Consider the following 18,713-nt stretch of genomic DNA (forward strand, 5'->3'; position numbering starts at 1 on the left):
TGAAAGGAATAGAGAGAGCAGCCATTTTTATATGCTTAATCCTTTTAACACAATTTTGCATGTGCAGCCAGAATTTTTATTCTGGTGGGGCACACAATATTCAAATAAAATTTCAAAGTCTTTTTTTAAGCTTCAGGTAATCAGATCATAATTGCTTTGTACATGAACTTTGCTTTCAAACAAGCCAAAGTAATGTAAATCTAAGATGTATTGACTTGAGCAAACTGAAATTTTGACCTTTTCTAACCAATGGTAACCTAGCAGGAGCATAGAATATAATGATAGTATACAGAAATCAAATCTCATGATGTCACAGAAATTCTACACAAAAATTGCTAAAATTTTATCCTGAACCTCTCCCAACCCCACAAAAAAAATTTTTATGAGTGTTAGAAATTCTCTATTTTTTTGTAGAGGGCATATTATATTTTGGGTATAAAATGTAAAAAAATTACCTTATCCTTTTTAACTATGACCCAAGTTGTCAAATTCTTTTAGGGGGGAATTTCAAAAGATTTTTTGACAGGTGTTTAGCATAACACCAAAACTTTTAGTGGTGCCTGTGGCAATAGTTATTAGTGTGTGGGGTAATATTCGTTTTGGGGGGCATGTTTGATTACCCCTTTCAAAACCCTCTTTGGACATCCCTGCCTCTATTAAAGCACTAGCGGCTTTGCCCCTTGCCTCTAGGGGCTTTGCCATAATAGGTTTGATCAAACTAATTTTTCATATTTTAGATTTAAAAGAAAACTTTTTTTTAAACAAAATTTGGGGGGGAGGATTATTCTTGGGGGGTGGGACGGTGGTGTAGTCGACCCCACTATTTTAATTTTAGTTTTATAAAGAATTTTTTTTTTTGGGGGGGGGATTTTTCATTTTTTGGGGGTGTCCAGCCCCTCAAGAAAATAGTTATAAACCTTCCAGGGACCTATGAGAAGCTACCCTGTAAAGGAGAACCAGATTGGTTCAGTGGTTAGCAAGATCCTTTGCTACAAACAATTAGACAAACAGACAAACAAACAGACAGGCATCGCTCTACTTTGTATTATAGATTGCAGAGAGATATTGAGTCATTTGCTCAACATTCAGAGTGTTATTTTCACCAATTCTGGGGTAGGTCCCAATTCCTTAATTGTAAGACCAATAGTACGCTTCTTAGTTGGAAATACTAATGTTAAATGAGGCTGTGCCAGCATCCCCAATCCCATCTCCAAAATAAATAGAAAATTATCCCCCCCCCCCAAAAAAAAAATTTGGGATATAGGCAACTCTAAAAGCAGTCCTTGCCTATATGATATAAAAATTCACCCCCCCCCCCTCAAATGAATTTTTAGTTTTGCATTTTTGTCCCCCCCCCCTTACCTAAATTAAAAATCTTGGAAATCCACTCCCAAAGGGATTAGGTTAAGTTAGATAATATTAGGTAAAAGTAATCCTGCATAGTAAGGGTAAAACAGTTTAGACCCAGTAGAATTAGTTGGTTAGGCAAATGAAAAAAATGACCCCCACCTCCTTTTGGGATTAGCCTCACTACTCAACTTTAAAGTTTCCAACTGTCTAAAATCTATAATAAATTATAATTAGCCTAATTAATTTAATTTTATTTGATATTTTCTAATTTCTGTAATCAGTATGTTCTTTTTCTAATTACTTTTACTTATAAACATAGAATACTAAAAATGTCTGCACTATATCTTCCCCATATATGTTATCACATCCCTCTTTGATACGCCAATTCACAAGCAACATAGAATGTCCGCAGTGTCTAAACTCGAGGATAAAGACTAGTCCCAACTATAATATATTGCTCCACCGCATTGCGGAGTAATATCTACATACCGTGCTTAGATGAAGCGCTAGTTATTGAGTGCTCTTGCAGAGGTTCACACTGTGCATTCAATACTTATAATAACACATACACACACATAGCTCAACATGGTAATATATTTAATATTTATACATATTTTAAGTTATAATTCATTTTTTATGTTCTTTAAGTTATTTATTTATGTTTTTAGAGTCAAGATAGTGAGGTATTATTTTAAAATAGCGAGAAAATAAGTATAAATCGTGTGTTTAATGATATTTTTTTTATGAAAATCATTACTTCGACGAATGATTTTTTTTTGTTATTAATGGTTTTTAGTCGATAACATTAATCTATTTTATACATGTAAGTAATGACAATAGAAATATGATTAATTTTAGCCTAAAAATGCAGTTTTTATTAACTTTATTAGCAGACTAAAATTTCCTAATCTTGTATTAAAAATTTAGCAGACTGAAAGGTTGCAGGTTTTAAGCTAGTATAATTTGACGCAAAATTGTTGCAAAACCGGTAGATTATATTTTTTTATTAAATATTAGCGACAAACTTATAATTAGAAAGCTGTTATGCATTTTTACCCTTTTTATTTTTTTCCAACAATTAACTAACAATTTTTATTCTATACTAACATATTTTTTTGTTTTTATAATTAATGGCGTGCACAGTGAATTATGGGGGCGTTGACAACCCCCTTCTGCAGGTCAATGTGCCTCAAAAAGCTGTTTTATGTCTTTATTTTGTTTAATTAACAAACTAACCTTTCTATTTCATTTTAAATTTGTTACTAATTTCAATTCTTTTTTTTGTTTAGGCTGACCAATTAACCGAGGAACAGATCGCTGAATTCAAGGAGGCATTTTCCTTATTCGACAAGGATGGAGACGGCACCATCACCACCAAGGTTAACAGGATAGTTGGATGTCTTGGAAGCTAGGATAGTTAGTTGGATGTCTTGGTAGGGAGGATAGATAGTTGGCTGTCTTGGTAGCTAGGATAGTTAGTTGGATATCTTGGTAGATTGTGAATAAATAATTGGATATCTTGGTAGATTGTAGGATAGATAGTTGGATGTCTTGGTAGTGAGGATAGATAGTTGGATGTCTTGGTAGACTGTAGGATAGATAGTTGGATGTCTTGGTGGATTTTAGGATAGATAGTTGGGTGTCTTTGTAGATTGTTGTATAGACACAGTTGGATGTCTTGGTAGATTGTAGGATAGTTAGTTGGATGTCTTTGTAGATTGTAGTATAGACACAGTTGGATGTCTTTTTAGATTGTAGTATAGACACAGTTGGATGTCTTGGTAGACTGGAGGATAGATAGTTGGATGTCGTTGCATATTTGCTATCTACTTCAATTGAAATAGATATAGATAAATTACCATCAATAGAAAATAGGCTAAATAAAGCCATGTTTTTATATGAAAAGCAAAATCCTGTGTAGGCTGTCATCACTGCAGTTACTTAGATCTTTGGCTACAGACGGACAGACAAACAGATCTTTACTTAGCAATCAATTTAATAAGCATTAAATTACTAAGATTCTTATGATTTCAATTGTTTATAGGAATTGGGCACAGTTATGAGATCTCTAGGCCAAAACCCCACAGAAGCTGAGCTACAAGACATGATCAACGAGGTGAGACCTCAATTTTTTATATAACAATTATGTTATCGAAACCGCTTAATATCCGCTGGATTAGATCTGGTTCTGATCCATACTGAAATCATGTAATTTATCTTGTCATGAGTATTTTTTCAACGAATAATAAAAATCAGAAGGTCAATTCTAGGTTTGATTGTCCGGGCCTTTGGCACTTACGGGTTAACAAAACTGGATATGATCATATAATTTTTTTAACAAAAATATAAATGTTCTAATTTCTTGAATAAAATGAGTAATTTAAATTAATTTACGTCTTATCTTTCTATGTAACAATTCTTTAAATAAAAAAAGATAAAAAACTTAAAATTTATTTTATTTCTAGTTCTACAGCTCTTACGTCAATTTTAAATAAGTGTTTTTTATGAAAAGTAAAAATACATTTTGAACCTTTTTCATAAGTTTATAAAAATAAATTGTATCCGGAAAGGAATTGTAACTGAAGATTATTTAGCTGGCATTTCATATTTGGGGAAAGTCTTATTTCTATAAGGGAGGGTGGGGGGACATTGGGTTGATTATTTCACTATTTCCTTAACTTTTATAATAACGTTTTCTTATTCAGTAGCTTAACAACTTTGGGGACTTGTATTAAATTTTGTTTGGTTGGTTCATAATCTTGATTGTATAACGTTTTAACCACCACAGAAGGGGTAACTTAATGAATCATCATTGGGAATGTACAACAATGTATTGGCTATGGTCTTATTGTTGAAAATTAATCTATGGGCCGTTGTCCTTTCCTCGAATGCCTGGCACGAGCTCCCAATTGAAATCAATTAACATATAAAAGACTCACAGATACATTTCATTCCATTATATTATATAATCACTTTAAATAACATGTTTTTTTAATTTTTTTTTTATAAAACTGCCTATATCTAGTTTTAAGTAAATGACACGTCAATTGAAAAAATATGGATGTAGTCATCCTTGTTCTATAAAAATATCATGCTTTTCGTGCCTCAAAACTTGCAATACTATAATTATTATAAACTTATTAATGTTTTTTAATTGATTTTAGAATGGGAAATGTTTTTTTTATTATCAAAAGCGCAGCAATTCTATGAGTGTATTTTTGTTAAAATTTTTCTATTGCTACTTAATGACATTATTAATCCTTGTTATTCTTTCTAAAGAGTATTAAACAATGTAATATTGATTAAAAGAAAGCTGTATCTCCCCTATATGTACACGTGACTGAACCATTATAGATCTTGTGCTCTAAGATGGTGGGGGAATTTTATAGGAGACTTAGCAATTTAGACTCCTGTATAAACACGATAGAAAATGGCCTAAAACCATCTTAAAACTATAATCACAAAAAAAAGAAAAATCTTGATCATTCTAGAACCTTTAATTTTCTTGCCTATAATTGAGAACTGTTCAAGGGTTGCTCATGATACTCTAATATTTGTCTATTATATTGTATTTATGGTTTACTATAGAATTAAGCTTTCCTTATATATAGTTACTATTCTACAACTAGACATTATTGATTTTTAAAGCCCTACTACTCCCCCCCCCCCCTTCCTACATTTGCAGACTTTCCCTATCCATTTGCATTTTATGTATATTTGTGTTATTTACGTAATATTATAAAAGAATGGATTTTTCTCGTATTCATTCGAATCCGGTGGATAGGAGCCGGTTCTCATCCATACAAAAAATCTAGCATCGTATTATATCCAGCTTTCTACGAATATAAAAATGTACAATTATAAGATTAAAACCAGTTTTTTTAGCTGGTGCCTTCGGCACCTCTGCTAAAAAACTGGTTTTAATCTTATAATTGTACATTCTATATCCGCGGAAAGCCGTTTATAATACGATGCGAGAAATAAAATTATCGTATTATATAATAGATTTATGCCCATGATATAAAAATTAGGTTATATAGGATTGATTTGGTTGTTTTATTAATTACTAGCGGCTACGCTCCTAGAGGCCTCTAGTGGCACTTTTAATGTTTTTGTTTGTTAAAGTTAATTTTTTATGTACGATACCACCTTAATTGACGCTGAAGTCTCCCAGATTTTAAGAAAATTTTCAATTTTTTTGTCATTTCTTTTGGGAGGGTGGTAGTACCCTCTCCCAAAATAGTTAAAAACCTTCCCAGGACATATGAGAATCTACCCAGTTAAGGAAAACCCGATCGGTTTAGCGGTTAGCGAGATCCTTCGGTACACACAGACAGACACACAGACAAACATCCTGTTACTTTAGTATAAGGATATTTGGTTTTATTGGGTTAATAGCCCCTTTTTTAAAAATAAACTAAGTTTAACAAATGACTGAATATTAAGTTTGAAGCTTTTATCTCTTGTTAAAGACATTCTTGTTTTTTTTATTTTGTTGGCCTATTTTTCAACATGGAAATGTGCCCTATTGTTAAAATAAACAGTTTTAAGGCCCTTGTCAATTGGGCTTCTTAGACTGCAGTAAATTAAAGGCCTCTTTTCAAAGGAAGTTTAGGAGTTTCATTCGATATTATTTTTTAAAGTAAATCAATATTCTAATGTATCTTCGCTATTAAAAATGTTAAATACCATTAATTAAAAAGCCAGCTTTGTTACAACAGAACTGCATCCTTTGTATGTAACCAACTTATTTTTAATGTTTTTGTGTAGTCGACCGTTTACTTAAGGCTCGATAATTGGTTTAATTTTATATTCTACACGCTTTTTTATTTAATTTGAACCAGCCGTCTCATTTATTTAACTGTAATTTATTAGTTTTCAATAAGTTTTTTATAATTGAATAAATGTTAAATAAAAGGCTTTATACAGAATGGTCATATACTACTAAAAAAAATTAAAGATGTACGCATTTTTGCACACCCTTTAAATTATGTTTAATAAATATTTTATGAAGGGCACTTAGCAAAAACCGGTTTTTAAGGCATAATGTGTTGAAAGAAATTAATTCTATTACAAATGTTTAGCTATATGTTGTATGAAAAATCTAAAAGATTTTATATTTACTCCCTTTTTTTATCTATCTTGCGCATTTGCTTTTTTCAGTAATATGATCATTTTATATTAGGGGGGGGGGGGTGAAAGCTGGATTAAATGATCTAAAACTTCGTCATTCTTCGTTGTACCTTATGAGCTTTAAGTTAAGTGGTTAAAATAAATGAAATAATAATTAAAAATAAGGAAAAGTGAAGGATTTAATTAAGTCAGAAATGCACTTAAGGTTTTTATTTTTACTCTACCCTTGCTCAATTTATACCATACCTTCTTTATTGGGTGTGGTCGCAAAACTACGGAAAATATTGTTTAGTGAACAAACGTTTGATAGAAACATTAGAGTAAAACACCAGAGGGAGAAAGGGTTAAATAACTGTATGTTCCCATCGCAACCGCCTTGTGCAACTTTTCTATTGGGTCATTGGAAATCAATCAGTGGTGTCGCTTATATTAACACAGCCAAGTAGCCGAAAATAATTTAGAAGTAGACGAAAGAGGTCTTTGAAAAAGGAAGGGAGGTAGTTGTCTGTATATACATCTATACTATAGATCTGTTATAGAAACACTGAAAATTAAGGAAAAGCTATATCTAACTTGCCCTAATGAGCCATAGTTCAATAAGAAATAATTTCTTTATTTCTGCTTTGTATACTGCATGGTAGAAACACTTTCTTGATAATAATGTAAATGCAGCCAGCAATGTGCAGCAGCTTTAATTACCTAATAAAACACCCCTTTTGCACTTCTATATATATTTTTATAGAAAATATATCTATATAGAATTTATTGATGCAAGGTTTTATTTATGGCTTTTAATATTTTGCTTTGTTTAATACTAGCGGCTGATCATTTAGCATCTGGGGGCTCTATATTCAAATGGGCTTAAACCATCTCTGAAATAAAATAGCTTAACCCATAACGGTATCTATGTGAAGTTTAACTAAAATGGTGAACTCTATCAGTTAATTAGTTGAGATCTTAAGCTTCGGACAAAAAAACCTTCTTTTTATTTTTTAGAATAAACTAAAGGTACACTACTATCCATTTTCTCAAGTTTTGAAAGTATGCAAGCTGTTTTGAAGACTATTGCTAATGTTTAACATCTTTAGGTTGATGCTGATGGTAATGGTACAATTGATTTCCCCGAGTTTTTGACGATGATGGCCAGAAAGATGAAAGACACAGACAGGTAAATATGTAGTAGGTTTCCTCATACTATTTCCCAAAGTTTTATAAAGTTTATATTCAATGGCTTAACAACTTTTGGGACTTCAATTGAAGTTTGATTGGTTGGTTTAATAAGTTGATTGTGTCCAAACATACACACCACCGATTGTAATCTACAGGGGGTAATTTTGTGGAATCATCATTGGGGATGTTCCATCAGATTATTGAGCATTGTCTTATCCCTTTAGATTCTAGAGTTTTACCATGGTAAAAAGATTTTGACAAATAATCTCATTTTTTAACCTAAACATTTAATTCTTTTCATAATCTAGCATTAATGAAATAGCGTCAAGATTAATATGTCTGTGTTAAAACTCAAATAAAATATCAAATTACTTGTTCACACTTCAAGTTAACAACTTAAAAATAAAATAAAAATAAATTGTTAACTTTCACGGAATGTTATTGTTATGAAATAAAACCATTCTTTTGCCAATAGCAACAGAAAGGTGCTACATCCTTCGGTAAGGTTCTAGGCCATTTAATTGACAGATTTTCCTCCTTTTCAGTGAAGAGGAAATCCGCGAAGCTTTCCGTGTGTTCGACAAGGACGGTAACGGTTTCATCAGCGCGGCTGAGCTCAGGCACGTCATGACCAATCTCGGAGAGAAGTTGACAGACGAGGAGGTAAAAAGTTTTTTTCTTTTTGTTGCGAGGTGGGAGAAGGGCTGTACCTTTCATAATTAAGAATTTGATACAGTTTAACTACTACTCTGATTTAAGAATTTTTAATTTACCCCTCCCCTTTACATTATATAGTTTGCTAAATTTAAGTATTAGTGAATGAATAGAAACTTAATGGTCTAAAACCATCCCGCTATCTAGATGATGCTTTTATAATACTCAATAATCTATATCTTTTTACTTTAATGTTGCACCAGATTTTAAGTACTGCAATAAAATGATGCCCGCAGCTATCTAAACTAACTTTATTATCCCATACCCTTCCCTCCTATTGGATGAACGAACTGACCAATAAATGAGTTCCATGTTAGCAATCTATATTTGTTCTAGGTTGATGAGATGATCAGGGAGGCAGATATCGATGGCGACGGCCAAGTCAATTATGAAGGTAAGGATAGGCAAGGAACACAGGGATGGGACAATGATTGATAAATTAATCTTGTAATTTCCATTCTGAGGTGAATTCTTAAAACTTTTGCCTCGTTAAAATCAGTGTAAATCGGTAAAAATTTAGATGGGATAATTTTGCCTCACTACAATTTTAGTGAGGCAAACTGATTTTAGTGGGGCAACAGTTTTTTTTAAAGAATTCACTTCTGTTCGGGTGTTACACTGGCATTGAGGGGTCATTTGAAGATTGTTTTATTAATTCTTGTCCTCTCCCTTTCGTAATATCTAGAATTAAAATTTGTTTAATAGGTTTATAGTTCTTCTTGTATTCATTCGAAACCGGCGGATTAAAACCGGTTCTTATCAATACGAAAAAAGCTATGTCTAGCATCGTATTGTATCAAGTTTTCTACGAATATATTTTATATCCGCGAAGAGCTGTTTATAGTACAATGCGATATAGACTTAGTTTTACTGAGAAATATAAAATTACAAAAAAAGTGTAAAAAAAAGGTTAATGTGTTGTATATTTTTTCTGTACAATTTTAGCAATTTCGGGAAAAAAATTCTCTAGTATGTAGGTCATATGAAAAACAGGGATGTAACCCCTCAAGAAAAACTTTTCTGTTCTCTTAACTTTTTTGTTCGAATAAAATCTGCAAAGTGTGTTTTAAAATAAAAGCATTTCATTTTGTCTTTCAGCCAATGAAAATTTAATTTTGATTAATTTGTTACATCCCTGTGAAACTTCCATGAACACTTGCTCAGAAAAATTAAAATTGTTCAAGTGTAGGTTAGGTAGCTAGACTACTCAAAAAAAATCTGCCATTTTTTATTTTATATCGTACTTAAAAACAGTTTTTTTCACGGATTTGATAATAACTTTTTCGAACATTTTAGTTACAAAAAAATATAAACATTCTTTAAAATTAGGTAAAAGGATTGAAATATCAATTTTCAATTGTTAAGATTTGACGCTTTTGCCAGCTACGCTTAAGTTCCGGTCAATTAAGCATGCATTCAATGCGTAGACTTGCGCCTCCTCTGTGTGTGAGTGTGTGCGTTCGTGTGTTCAAATTTTAAGTCTAAAATTCTGGAGAAAAATATAATTTTAAGTTTAGAAGTTGAAAAACTACTGAAAGTTGTTAGCTTTTTTTGTATTGAAATATACAAGAAGGAAAATACCTTAGCCGAGAATCTGGCATTATACTTAGAAGTAGTCTGCTAATTTATTTTTAAGAGTTTGTTGTCTAATTTGTTTTACAACTCTAAGACAAAACCTTGCAATTAAAGGATTAATTTTAGTTGTACCTGGAAAACGTGCCTCCTTTCCCTATTTCTGTATGTGTGTTTGTGCAACTGATTAGCATCTTATTCATAACATAGTTTTCCCACTCGTGCCTGCCACTTGGTGGTGTCTCTTCACTTACGCTACATTTTACACACCTTGTAATTCATGTGATAAGATGGCTTATTTGCGAATATAAGGAACCTTTTTATCACCAAATTGATAAATCCTGTACCTATGTAGTTAAATATTTAAATTTAAAATTTTTATTTGAAATGACAATGAGGTGGGAGGGATTTTACACAGAGCTAAAAATGTTTGGCCCCAAAAAATTTGTATTTTTTACTACACCACGTGATTAGAATTTCGCTAATTTATAGATGTAGATTTATTCAACAATGGCTATCCCTTAATATTCAGGGTTTAAGCTAATGATTCAGCAGTGTTAATTTTAATATTTCGCCATTTCCAAAAGTTTGCCATAATGTGTAAAAACCTCGGTGGGAGTATAAAATATTTAGAATTTTTGTAATTCATCGTTGCTTAGGATTATATGACCTGCATTGTAACAACTATTTTAATTCTTTTTTGAAAATAATTGGAAAATTAATAAGCTTTTGTTTTGAAACAACTTTAATTTTAATGTGGAAAGAAATGTATTAGAGCATGGTGTTGCTTTTTCATTTAGCATCAAATCATTTTTAATAAGCTAATTTTACCGATCTTTACATTGACACTATGTGCTTAACAATGTCGATATAATACCAATAACCGGGTTTAACTGGGGATGTATACATTGACCGCTTGATTTAAAGTTTATAAGTATTCCCGATTTAAAATGTCTGATAATATCTATGTCAAATGCTTTATCGCTTTCTCACAATCGAAAGTTAAATATTTATTTCCTCTGAGCTTTACTTAAGCAATGAATCTATAAATATAGATATATAACCAGACAACTACCTGGATCCCCCTGTTATAGACCTTTTTTGTCTGCTAGAAAAGTGCTTTCTGCTCTTTTGTAGCGACTTGGCTGTTAATATTCCTGTCGCTATTGATTGATTTTCATAGATCCAATTTAGAGTCGGCACAGTGTCTTCGAGGTGTGGACATTGTTATTTAACCACTTTCCCCTCTATTATTTTACTCAAATTGTCATAAAATTATCAAATACTTACGTACTACTACTTTGTCCTTTGTTAAACTTTTCCTAAGTAATTTCAGCATGCAACTGAAAGCTATATTTAGAACATTATTTTTAGACTTAATAAAACTTTTGTTTTGTAGTACTAAAAATATTAAATCATTAGGACCTTTTGCGTTCTATCAAATCTTATTTCCTACTCAAATTTAGTTTAGCATAAAAGCGAAGCTACTTCATAGTTAAGTGTTTAATCGTATTACATAAAGTAGTAAGCTTTTTTTTTGTCTGTAGCAAAGGGTCTCGCTAGACTCTGAACCGATATGGTTCTCCTTTACAGTGAAGCTTCGTTTATGGCATGGGATGGTTAAAGGCAGTTTTATTTTTTTACCGGGTATGGTTTATTGCTATTTTTCTGTCCTCTCGTATCCATTTGAGTCTAGAGCCCCTTGATGCTAGGAGCGCAGCCGCTAGTAGTGCAAACAGAATTAAATGTTTGTTTTACTGAAGTAGCGTAACAACTATATAATTAACAATCTTTCTTATTTTTAGAATTTGTAACGATGATGACCTCCAAATGAGTCAGATGGCGGCAATCTTCAATTTATACCCCCAACCAGCACCACCAGGGCCGGGGTAGGGGTTAGGCAACCCCTAACCCCACCTACCCTCACCCCTGTGTGCGTGTGCGTGCGTTGCGGGTGAATAGTATTGCATTTTCTGCTTTCTGTCTTGATGTGATTTACTTCTTTCCTTGGTAAGTGGTATATTCTTGTTTAAAGCGAAGCTACTTTATATTCAAAGTATGTCTGTTTGTCCCGCGGTAATTTTAAGCTTATTTCATAAGTAAACCGAGCTAATGTTAAATAAATATTTTTTTTGTTTTCATTTATTTACCTATGTACCTTTAAAAAAATTGTAAAAGGAATTATTTTACGTTCAACTCTAGATATAAATTAAATCTTTTCAAAACTATAAAATCTTTTTCTATTTCAGATTATTCTTAAACCAAATTTATTTGTACTCAAAACAACCAACTACGGACTCAAAATCCAAACTTGCTGCATTCAAATCAACAAAGAAAACCAAATAAACTGGAGCTCCCCCCCTGCATCCTGGCGGCCAATACAAGTCTCCAAGTCGTGTGTGGTGGGGACACACTCTTTATAAAAACTTCAATCAACCATTTTAAGCTCGTTTTTTGTGCCTCTTTTTTTTTATAAATATTAAAAATATACAAGCAAGCTTCAAATATAATATTTGGAGTGGTTTTAGTAAAATTTTAACTCGTTGACTCGGGAAAAGTTTCTTTTTTTAGTGAAATTGTAACTTTTTTAGTCTTTGCAGGTTGTCTTGTGGATGTTTGAGTGGATTTTTTAATGGGATTTCCATATTGTTCAGTTTAGGGAGTTATTTAAAATTGGAGCCCTTTAGAATGAAACTTAACATCTACAATTTTTAACCTTTCAAAGATTTCATAGTTTTAAAGCTTTTTTTAAATTAAAAATTCTCTATCAAGGAAACATTTCTCAATTCTTATCTTAAACATTCCGCAATTTTAAAAACAAACAAAAAAAACTCAGTATTTGACATTTTTAAACCCCCCATACGATATTCATTCTTTCTTGCATCAAAAAATGAAAATTAAACCTTTTGAAAAACCCCAAAATATTAATATAAGCTGAAAGTCATATAAAGGCTTAATAATATGAAACCTAATTAATAAGGTTGCACAAATATGTCATCCGTGTTTGTACGGATCGTACTTTGTTGCTCGTACATTGTATGTACATTTGTACTGCGCTGTTACGTACATAATGTACTGCTATGTCGTACATTTGTACTAATATAATGTAAACCTTGTTTTTTCTTTTCTTTTTTCTAGTTATTATTAAAATAACATTACTGCATCAATTAAAATCGTAATTTTTGAAATTTTTTCTCCTTAATCTGTTATGGTATGTCGATCATAAATAAAGTTATATGTATGGTTAGTTTTATTTTTTATTGCACGTGAAGTTGCTCTATAATTTACTATGTGAGGTTGGTCAAATTTTAGTTCGTTTTTTTGCTTGTTGAAAATAAACTAGCTAAACAATGGTTGCGTTTTGTTGTCAAAAAAGTAAAAAAAACTGGGTGTCATAAATGGACTTACGGTCTTTCTGGTAACTAATAGAGTTGTTACGCTTTTTAAGTTGTACCCAACTGTTAAAGAAATCATGCAACGTTAGAACAAGAAATTAACAGTTTCGGATCGACCGTATTTATAGAAAGTCTTAGCTATTAAAAATTTTCTAAATAATTACGAGCGGCTCTGCTCAGGAAGAGGGGACAATGGGCAATTAATTAAATTTAAGAGTTATCAAAGAAAAGCCATGCAATCCAGAGTAATCTAATAAATTTTGTAACTTCATTTTATTCCATTAAAAACGTCTTATTTCGTTTCCTTATGCTACAATTAATATTTTTTATCGATCGATATTCCATAAATCACTAAAGAATCCTCGAAAAGTAAGCTAAAAGTTAGAATATTGGGAAAATTCGAAGAATTCGAGAAGTATTTAGGAACCAATCGAAGTGAAACGAAGAAATTCGTGAGAGTATTCGGATATGAATAGACCAGTTCGAAATCGAAAGATTAAAAATTCGATGGTAGGTAGCTATTATAAAAATCTTTTTTCTTTAAAAAAGAATCATTTTTAAATAATCTGAAAAAAAATACTGAAAGAAATAAACTAATATGAAATTAAAAAATCTTGTTTTATTAAGAATCTTAAAGAAAAGACATAATATGTAAAAAATAATACAAATTATATAATGACTTAGTTAGGCAGAGTCACGATTAAAGTCTGAGAGGATTCGATGGCTAAGAATTCCTCGCCGTTGGCTCTAACCTCCGGAACTTCTTGTGGGAGCGGGTAACCTTCGTTGTTGAGAGGGCATCCTTGGGGGTCTAGATAGCCCGAAGCTAACAAAATTTGGAAAATAAGGGCGCGGTTCAGAGAGGCTGAATGGGCGGAGGACCAAGAAGGTGTCGTCCGTGAAGTGATGGAATTGGAGGCCTGGTCTGTGAGAAGCTGCTAAGGACCTGGGGACTGCTGTGCTCGAGGATTTTAGCATAATTTTTGAAAATATCTCAACTAGCGTTGTGTCGTCAATAGCTCGATAATGTTGAGCTGTAGCTATGGAGCGCCATCGGCCTAAGACTCGGATATGATCATCGCTCATACCTAATCTAAAAGCCGATGACACTCCTAAGCTTTTTGCGGATTTAGATGTAATTTTATGCTTAAGTCCTAGATTACTATAAATTAAATTGACATCCTTCATTAAGGTAGAAGCTGAAATGGCGTAACGTCCATCTGCAACTAGGATTCTAAAAATAATTACTAATAAAAATGTGAAAAAATAAAAAAGGTAAAAGAAATGTGTGAATTTATTATGCTTAAAAAACTCGCCTAGAAGATTTCAAAGTGGTGCCGTTGCCTGTGCGTGGCAGAAGGTAGCTGGTATCTAAACAGGATGAATCTGATGAATATAACCGGAGCCTGTTATAATAGAGGACTAGTAGTGAATAAAGACAGTACTCTGATCCGTTGAAAATAACATAACTGGTGGAACCCTCGAATCTAAAAAATAAAAGAATGTTTATATCTTTGTGTAAAAGATTTAAACAAATGATGTTCTAGATGAGGTAAAAAGTTGAAAAAAGATAAATTTTTAAACATTTTTTAGACTTCGTGGAAATTAAGTAGAATAAAATTGTAATTAGGAAAAGATTTCCTTGGTAAAAACTTTCAAAATTTTTAAAGTATATAAGATGGTAATTAAACGATAACTAGAAAAAATTTTTTGTAACCGTAATTTGAATTTTAACTAAGAAATTAAAAACTAATAAGGTAGAAAAGAAGTCTTGTGTAAAAAATTTGAAATTAAAATCAAAATTATCTGGGAAAGGTATAAAAAATTTTAAAGAAAAAATTTCTTGTCAATATTAAAATTAAGTACCTAGGGTCAGTTTTAGAAGATCTGAAGGTTATGGACATCGCGGGAATATCTCCTAGTGTAGTAACTGCTAGATCACAAGCCTTCAGACGCAGCAGGTCGGAGATGCGGGCACACAGGCTGTATTGTAAGTGTTGAGCCACGATCGCTCGGAGGGTTACAATTGGAATCTTAACAAATAAGATTTCTATTAGAAAACAATATTAATGTGAGATGAAAGAATAAAAAAGTGAAAAACCCGTATATTGAAATTAGTTTGGTCCGAAATTTTCTAAGATCTATAGTAAAAAATTTGAGAAAATTTTATTCGAAGAAGGATTTATGAGCTGTGTAAAACTGATTACCTGGTCTGGATCCTTTAAAAAAGGTGTCACATGTTTATCAATAGCCATGGTCAGATATTGAATGGGCGCTTTCTTGGTTAGAGGCTGTTCTGCTGAGGCTCGTCTCGTGATACCTTGGTACATCCTCTCTATTTGGGGGGTCCAGGGGGATTTAATATCCAATGCGGAGGCGAGGAAGTCTATGGCACCTGCCAGTCCGACTACGGCGGATTTTTTAGCTGCGGAGTCCTCTAGAAATTCTATGTAAGCGGCTAAATCTTTCTTTGAGAAATTTAATAGAGTCTTATTTCTATTTCCGCAAAAAATTTCAAAACGTTGTAAAGTACGGTTGTGAAGTAATTGTGTGGACTTAGTTCTTGATGACGCGGTTAGTTTTATGTGACGTTTCCTTCTTTCCGTAAGGTTGTATTTCTCTAAAACTGAAGGAAAATAGAGGGGGCCTCTCTTCTCTAGAGGTCTATTGTCTTTAATGGTTTGTAAAGAAGCATTAAACTTATGATAATTAACGGTAGAGTGTTTGAAAGATGTTCTCATTTTAAGATGCTGAAAAAATTTTGTACAGTTCATTAAAAAATATATTAATTAAAATTGAGGTAAAGGAATTGCATATTCTTTACCGGTGTGAATCAATAAGGCGAGAGTTTTAAACGTCTTGTGGCCATTGAAAAAATTATTTGGCGTAGAAGCAATATAGTAAGGATCCCAAAGAAGAAAATTTTTGACAAAAGAATTAAAATAAGATCCTTTAACAATACAATTCCAAAAGGGGTACGTTGGCCATGTGGGCAAAACTACTACTGCTGTTATATCATCATACAATTTTAATTTATTAAAAACACGAGAAAGTAGAGAAATTGGGGGGTGGATGTAGTAACATTCTGAACTAGTCAGGGAAACTGTAAAAAAGTCAATATCGACACAATTTAGTTGAGGGAAAGGGGAAATAAATTTCTCTACTTTGCAATTTTTGGATGTTGCGAAACAGTCAATTGAAAATTTGATAAAAAAATAATTTTGAAGAAATTGAAAATCATCTAAACTAATTCCAAATTCATTAGAAGATTTAAAAAGTTTAGAGCCTAAATCTGCTAAAGTAATGAGTGAGCTGTCTCGGGGCATCCACTTAGGTAAGATACGAATTGCGTATTGGAATTCCAAGAGTTTTAATTGGATTAACAATTTTTGAATTACTAAATTACGGCTTCCAATACGCAAAAAAGAATAAAGGCACATACTATCTGTTATCCAAATAACCAATTGTCCTTTAAGAGTAGCAAAATAATTGCTGTAGTGTTCAAAAGCTTTTATAATGCTTAAAAGTTCTCTATGGCCTGAAGATAATTCAGCCTCTTGTGGAGTAAATAAATAGTCAGAAACAATTTTACAATCTCCAGCTTTGAAGGAAAAGGCTGAATGGTCGGAAGCGTCCGACACGAAAATATTACAATGTTTGTTTAAATCATTAGGATCAATGTTGTCAATTAAAAAAGAAATTTGATGGGGGGACAAAACTTCTATTGTTTTTGATTCAGTGCGAATGGGTTGTCCATTTAAAGAAACAAAATGTTCTTTACAGAGGGACAATTCTTGAAACATGTCTGCATTAACAAACAAAGATCCTTTCCAACCGTACTGTGAGGTGTAAACACCTAAAGCATGGTTAGAATTTCTAGCTATTACACGGATAAAATCTCCATGACTAAAATATGCGTGACATAATTTGCCTAAAAAGGAGGCTAAAATTTTAACATCTACAGGGTCATTGGAGTCAAAAGCAAGTAAAATTTTATCAAGAAGAAATAAAACTTTTTGAATTTTTATGATAGGAAGAGAAATTATCATTTTACTACTATCGAGAATAAAACCTAAATATTGAATGCGTCGGACAGGTTCTAATTGACATTTAGAAAGTTGGAAATGCCAACCTGCACATAGTAAAACTGATAATACAAAATATGTACTGAGAAGACATTTAAAATAATTTGATTCGACAGTCAAACCGTCATCAATATAGACACTAATGTCTATATTGTGACGATGACAAAAATGTTTGACTGGACGGATCAAGGCATCTACTAAATAAACGGCTGAGGCAACCCCGAAGGGAAGCCTGAGATATTTATAAAAAGAATAGGAACTGTCAGCATTCTTGTAACAAAAACCAAAAAATTCGGTAACAGCAGGATCTAGATGTACTTGGTGGTACATACCTCGCAAGTCCCAAGATGTAAAAAATGCATCCTGAGAAATGCGAGGCAGTACTGTCTTAATGTCGTTTAAGGAGACGTTTTCAGGTTGGAGAAGTAGATTAATATGGCGTGATAAATCAATGCACAATCTAAAAGCAGGAAAATTCTTCGAAAAATGGAAAAGGGATATTTATTAAAAAAAAAAAAAAAATTGAAAAAACTTAATGAAAAAATATTTCAAGGGGCAACGAAAAAAAATGAAAAAGAGAAAAAAGTTTTTTTTTTTTTTAAAAAGAACACAGAAACTTAGGGGAATCAAAAAAGGGGTGTAAAAAATAAAGAAGAAAGAAAATGAAAATATAATTTTATGTTTCAAAGAATTTTCCTGAGTTTAGTTGTGTTAGTTAAACTACATGTTCTACTAGCTACCGTAAGAGGCGAACAACAATAAGGCTGATGATCGATTTGAGCAATAATACCTTTGTCTAACAAGGATTGAATTTCTTGATAAACAAATTCGGGATTGCGAACAGCGCTATTGTTGTTTTTCTCGAAATACGGTAACACAGGAGATGTAAAAACTTAAAATATTAAAAGATAGATTATGGAGAATAATTGTAAAAATTTTGTATAACAAAAGTAGAAATAAGTAAGCATAAAAAGAATTATTCTCGATAATCTACCTGGTTGATATCCAAAAGTAAGAGTTTGTAAAACAAAAGGTGGTGCTTTAAGAATATTTTTATAAAAATTGATTGCTGTAAGCGAATGAATAGAATAGGCTGGAGAATAACTAGATAAAAATTCTGCTTGAATGTCATATAAACGTTTATAATGATCATAATCTTCTGTAAAACAGAAATTTGTTAAAGAAGAAATATGAAAATTAGGAATATCTGAGGTAGGTATTGGTAAATTTAGATCTTGAATAGTGTAAAGAGGATTAGACTTATGATTTAGAGTTGGCGGAAGGACAGTCGTCG

The 18,713-nt window shown here is 32.1% G+C and overlaps 1 protein-coding gene across 10 annotated transcripts; it reads left to right on the plus strand.

The window, feature by feature from the left end:
* Positions 1-1,728: 1,728 nt before the first annotated feature.
* Cam (Calmodulin) lies at positions 1,729-13,186 on the plus strand. 10 transcript variants are annotated; one of them, XM_080171555.1, is made up of 10 exons: positions 1,859-1,938; positions 2,019-2,033; positions 2,640-2,729; positions 3,395-3,466; positions 7,572-7,651; positions 8,199-8,316; positions 8,704-8,761; positions 11,745-11,949; positions 12,189-12,539; positions 12,665-13,186. In XM_080171555.1, exons 1-8 carry the CDS (start codon positions 1,936-1,938, stop codon positions 11,771-11,773), a joined length of 465 nt encoding a protein of 154 aa, XP_080027681.1. In that variant the 5' UTR covers positions 1,859-1,935; the 3' UTR covers positions 11,774-11,949; positions 12,189-12,539; positions 12,665-13,186. The 10 variants fall into 10 exon arrangements, with proteins under 10 accessions (XP_080027686.1, XP_080027690.1, XP_080027687.1 ...); XM_080171556.1 differs by having other exon boundaries at positions 12,712-13,186; XM_080171559.1 differs by having other exon boundaries at positions 13,078-13,186.
* Positions 13,187-18,713: the final 5,527 nt, after the last annotated feature.

This window comes from Acartia tonsa, chromosome 9 (genome assembly GCF_053477335.1).
Source record: "Acartia tonsa isolate MP-2025a chromosome 9, ASM5347733v1, whole genome shotgun sequence".
In the NCBI taxonomy this organism is placed as follows: Eukaryota; Metazoa; Arthropoda; class Copepoda; order Calanoida; family Acartiidae; genus Acartia; species Acartia tonsa.

Coding starts and splice junctions, on each gene's coding strand:
- Cam (XM_080171554.1), top strand. Junction 8,317..8,703: donor AGAAGTTGACAGACGAGGAG/GTAAAAAGTTTT, acceptor TATTTGTTCTAG/GTTGATGAGATGATCAGGGA. Junction 8,762..11,744: donor CGGCCAAGTCAATTATGAAG/GTAAGGATAGGC, acceptor TCTTATTTTTAG/AATTTGTAACGATGATGACC.